This window comes from Mesoplodon mirus (assembly GCF_964341445.2).
Source record: "Mesoplodon mirus genome assembly, chromosome: 7".
NCBI lineage: Eukaryota > Metazoa > Chordata > Mammalia > Artiodactyla > Ziphiidae > Mesoplodon > Mesoplodon mirus.
In genome coordinates, this window is record NC_138983.1 from 87,743,095 (window position 1) to 87,748,382 (window position 5,288).

At 38.6% G+C, this 5,288-nt stretch overlaps 1 protein-coding gene across 1 annotated transcript; it reads left to right on the forward strand.

Moving 5' to 3' along the window:
• Positions 1 to 2,935: 2,935 nt before the first annotated feature.
• LOC309808858 (uncharacterized protein) lies at positions 2,936 to 5,020 on the forward strand (the record flags this gene model as incomplete). Its single annotated transcript, XM_082629436.1, has 1 exon — positions 2,936 to 5,020. Exon 1 carries the CDS (start codon positions 3,593 to 3,595, stop codon positions 5,018 to 5,020), a length of 1,428 nt encoding a protein of 475 aa, XP_082485562.1. The 5' UTR covers positions 2,936 to 3,592.
• Positions 5,021 to 5,288: the final 268 nt, after the last annotated feature.

Consider the following 5,288-nt stretch of genomic DNA (forward strand, 5'->3'; position numbering starts at 1 on the left):
ACAGATTTAACATATAGACAACTCTCGTTTTCTCACGTGTGGAAGAGTCCTGCACAAGACAAGTCATGGCAGGTTTGTAATTTTGGGTATGGAAAAAAACAGAAACATATACGCACACACATAATGCATAATCCAATTTAAAAACCTCTTCTTGGATGTGCAATGATAACCCTGGCTTTAGTAACAATAAATCAGACAACATATTTTACAATTACAGAACTGAAGAATAACTGTATATAACCTATGAGCAAAAAGCATCACAAAATGAATCTCAGTTCATAATTAGCAAGGGCGGCAGGGGCGTGTAAACCTCACAAGCAAAACCTGGTGGAGCTCAGAAATGCACTGCATTCTTCTGATCATGATCTTCAGCTCCAAATCACACTTGAAACTAGTTCAAAGGGGAAAACAAAATAGAAGAAATGTAATAACTGTTAGTTTTAGAGGAAAAAAAGACAAGTCTAAGAGGATACAAATAATAAAAACTTTCAACAATGTGTGAATACAGAATACATACTAAAAACCTATCATGAAAGTATGATGGTCAAGAACCCTCGCAGTAAAAGGTCAGACAAAAACCAGAAAAACGGATCATGAATTCTAGTAGTTCTGGGGCTGAACAACCTACTCATTTAAACCAAAGGGATCATCACTAAAGCCCAGGGATTAAAAACTATTACATGAAAGGAAACTATCATGAGTCTTTTGTTTAAGTGTTGTGTGGACCATCACATTAAAATAACTGGAGTCTTTCAACACCCCCATGACACACAGAAATAGCAAGTCAGACATACGGATCTGACAGGATATGATACAACCCTTACAAGCTCTCACTACAGAAGAATGGACACAGGGTATAATTAACCAAATAGCCAAATTAATACAAACAGCCAGTAAACCTCACCAGTCAATCAAATGAATACAAAATAAAACACAATGTGGTTATTCTCCTATCAGATGAAGCCAAGATTCTGTAAGAAAAGCCTTTAAATAATGTCTATACCCTTTGGATCCAACAACTCTCTTTCTAAGAATTTAACCAAAAGAAATAGTCAGAGATATAGGTAAGGATATATATCAGAGTACTATTTGTAACTGAAAAACTGGACAAAGCTTATATACAAGAATGGATAAGCTATGTGCACTGTGGCATATTCATATAATGGAATACTGAACAATCACAAAAAATGATGCAGGAGATGCAAATTTACTGACTTGCTAAAATGCTCATACTAAATTAATTGAAAAAAGTTATAAAATTGGGAGTAATCCCACTTGCATAGAAAATGGAGAGGTACTCATTTTTTTAGTTTTACATTTTTTTACAAGTGCTACAGGCCAGTGTTTGTGAGAGGCAGGCTTCGCATCTACTGTTGGGGTGGACTACAAATTGGCATAGCCTTTCTGGGTGGTAATTTGGCCATGTGTATCAAATGTCTTAAAAATAGGTCACACTTAGTCATTCCACTTGTAGTACCTTATTCTACAGAAGTAATCCCGATGGACACAGAGATGTATATACAACGTATTCACATTGTTTCTGACAGGGAAAAGCAAACTGTCTAAATAGAATTGCAAAGAATCGATTAAACTATGGGACATCAATACAACACAATACTACATGATACATCATTAAGTGAAAAAAGCAGGAATATGAAATAGCAGGTATACTACAATTCTATTTTTGTAATCCCTAAGTGTACATGTATATTTGTAGAAAAAAAAAGACTGAAAGTATATACGTCAAAATGAACAGTGATTATATCTGGGTATTAAAATTATAGGTAATTGTTCTCTTGTTACTCTGTATTTTCTATAAAGGATATATGCAACTCTTAGAGAAAGTTTAAAAGCAAAATAAAAGCTATCAGTAAAATGAGGCTTTAAAAAATCCTATCACAATAGTATCATGCCAAAAGCTAAGCATATTAAAAATTCAATATTTTCAATTTTAGAATTTCCCTCTAAGCCATAAATCCTCACTAAGAGATTCTGCCAAAGCACTTGCACCCAGGTCACCAATGAGCGGGTTGCAGTTCAGAGTGATGCGCCTCAAACCAGCCATGCAGTCAAGATCACGTCTCCTGGAATGAAGACTCTCAGCCCAGGTTTCTTCATGCCTTCTGGTAGTCTGATACTTCAAAGATTTAATGGGATGAAATTAAGATGCTTGAATAAGGAAACAGGGTGTGCCTGAGTATGGCTTATTCTGTCAGAGATTTACACACACACACAGATCAAGCATATATGCCAGGAGCATCAACCTGAGAAATTCAACAGTCACTTCTGGTTTACGAGTCCAGTGACCCAGATTCTGCTCGGTCAGTGATTAGATTCTAGCCACTGCATTTCCTGTTTCTGAACACTTACGTAAAGTTGGACAACTCAATTACAGTCTATGAATTATTTTCCTTATCTTCTAAGTCAGGGAATTGGTTCTAAATTCTATCTTTGCTGAGGCCCTATATTTCATCATCCTGTCCTCCAATGGCCTCCAAACACCTCACTGGGCAAACCATAAGAAAACTTTTTAATATGCATCTTATTTATTAACAAATTATATACACAAAGTTCCATACATAGTATTTATGTACATGATAAACTACACAGATTTTTTAAAATAATACAAAGGTAAAAATGTTCTCATATTTTCTTTTCCTAACTCCTAAGGCATTATTTTATTTTACTTATTTTTTTATAAAGATTTATTTATTTGTTTGTTTGTTTGTTTGGCTGTGCCGGGTCTTTAGTTGCAGCATGCCGGATCTTTTAGTTGTGGCATGTGGGCTCTTAGTTATGGCAGGCACGTGGGATCTAGTTCCTTGAGCAGGGATCGAACCCAAGCCCCCTACATTGGGAGCACATAGTGTTAACTGCTGGACCGCCAGGGAAGTCTCAAGCATTATTTAAAAAACTATATTTACAAAATGTATCTCACATGCTACCTTGGGTGTGCACACAAGCTTTAGAGGCCTGGACTATGCAGAGCCAGTTTGATGTGCCTTGGGAAAATAATGGTTTGACATTTAAGCAAAAGTACTGTCTTGAAGACATTCAATTCTTTATGTTCATAAAGTAAATTTTGGTAACAGGGAACACTGACTGTCAATGAAAAAAGTCTTATTACATTCCTGAAAAAGTAAAAGACTCAAAGTGCCTTTGTTACTCTAAAAGGAAAATCATTAGTGTCATTTTTCTATTAACAATAACTTATTAAAGCTCCAAGCAGAAACAACAGCAATCACTTACACAGTGCTTAGTATGTGCCAGGCACTATTTATACAAATAAGTGCATTTAAACCTCATAATGAGGCATAGAGGTTAAGTGATTTGCCCATGGTCACTAGCTATGAAATGGGAGAAAGGAATTCACTCTGTCTACAAGAGGCGGGCAGGTCAGGCGTGGATCAAGGCCGGAGAGGACGACACCTCTAGGCCACAGCAAGTAAGGGCTGAGTGCGATGCCCCAACCGAAGAAAACTGCCCCACACCGAGCGGTCTCCTGACACCCCGAGCAGGTGCTGGCCTCCGAAAACACGTGTGGGAGCAGTGGGGACAGAGCTCCTGAAGCAAAAAGGAACCGCAGTTGATTATGGAAGATTCTCACAAGAATAACGCTTCAGAGACAGCACCTCAGTCTGGTTCAACAGTTCAGGGAGCTCATATTTCTCATATTCCTCAACAGATGTCATTAAGAGGATCTGCGCCAGTGACAATTGTACCTCTTCCTGGAGAGCAAGTACAGGTTCAGGGGGTCATCCAGACAGCTCAGTCTTCTGTAATTCACCCACCACACGTGCAAACGGTATCATCTTTATCAGAAAGTGAAGAGTCTCAGGACTCATCTGACAGCATAGGCTCCTCACAGAAAACCCACGGGATCCTAGCACGGCGCCCATCTTACAGAAAAATTTTGAAAGACCTATCTTCTGAAGATACACGGGGCAGCAAAGGAGACGGAGAAAATCCTGGAGTTTCTGCTGTCACTTCTATGTCTGTTCCAACTCCCATCTATCAGACTAGCACCGGACAGTACATTGCCATTGCCCCAAATGGAGCCTTACAGCTGGCCAGTCCAGGCACAGATGGAGTACAGGGGCTTCAGACATTAACCATGACAAATTCAGGCAGTACTCAACAAGGTACAACAATTCTCCAGTATGCACAGACCTCTGATGGACAGCAAATACTTGTGCCCAGCAACCAGGTGGTTGTACAAACTGCATCAGGAGATATGCAGACATATCAGATCCGTACCACACCTTCAGCTACTTCGCTACCACAAACCGTGGTGATGACATCTCCCGTAACCCTTACATCTCAGACAACTAAGACAGATGACCCCCAACTGAAAAGAGAAATAAGGTTGATGAAAAATAGAGATCCTGTAATGTGGAGAGCTGTGATTGGAACTAATAACATAGATGGGCGTCAGCCACACTCCAAGATGATGAAAGTTAAAGCGATCATTATCCATCCAGACTTCGATGTGGAATCTTATGAAAATGATATTGCGCTTTTTCATTTAAAGAAAGCAGTGAGATATAATGATTATATTCAGCCTATCTGTCTACCTTTTGGTGTTTTCCAAAGACTGAACCGAAACACGAAGTGTTTTATAAGTGGATGGGGAAGAACAAAAGAAGAAGGTAATATTACAAAAAAATTACACGAAGCAGAAGTGCACTATATTTCTCGAAGTTTTTGTAATTCTGACAAGAGCTATGGGGATATAATTCCTTACACTTCATTTTGTGCAGGTGATGAAGATGGAGTTTTTGATACTTGCAGGGGTGATAGTGGTGGACCATTCATGTGCTACTTACCAGAACGTAAACGATATTTTGTAATGGGAATTACCAGTTACGGATATGGCTGTGGTCGAAAAAATTTTCCTGGTGTCTACAGTGGGCCATCCTTCTACCAAAAGTGGCTGACAGATCACTTCTACCAGAACTGGAAGCAGGCTCTCGAAGAGATATTTGCACAGTCATGCTCATGGCAGCATTATTCACAATAGCCAAAATGCAAAAGCAACCCAAGTGTCCATCAACAGATGAATGGATAAACAAAATGTGGTATACACATACAATGGAACATTATTCAGCCTTAAAAAGTAAAGATATTGTGTCACATGATACAACATGGATGAACCTTGAGGACATTATGTAAAGAGAAATAAGCCAGTCACAAAAGAACAAATATTGTATGATTCCAATTATATGAGGTACCTAGAGTAGTTAAATTCATAGAGACAAAAAGAATGGTAGTTGTCAGGTGCTGGGAAA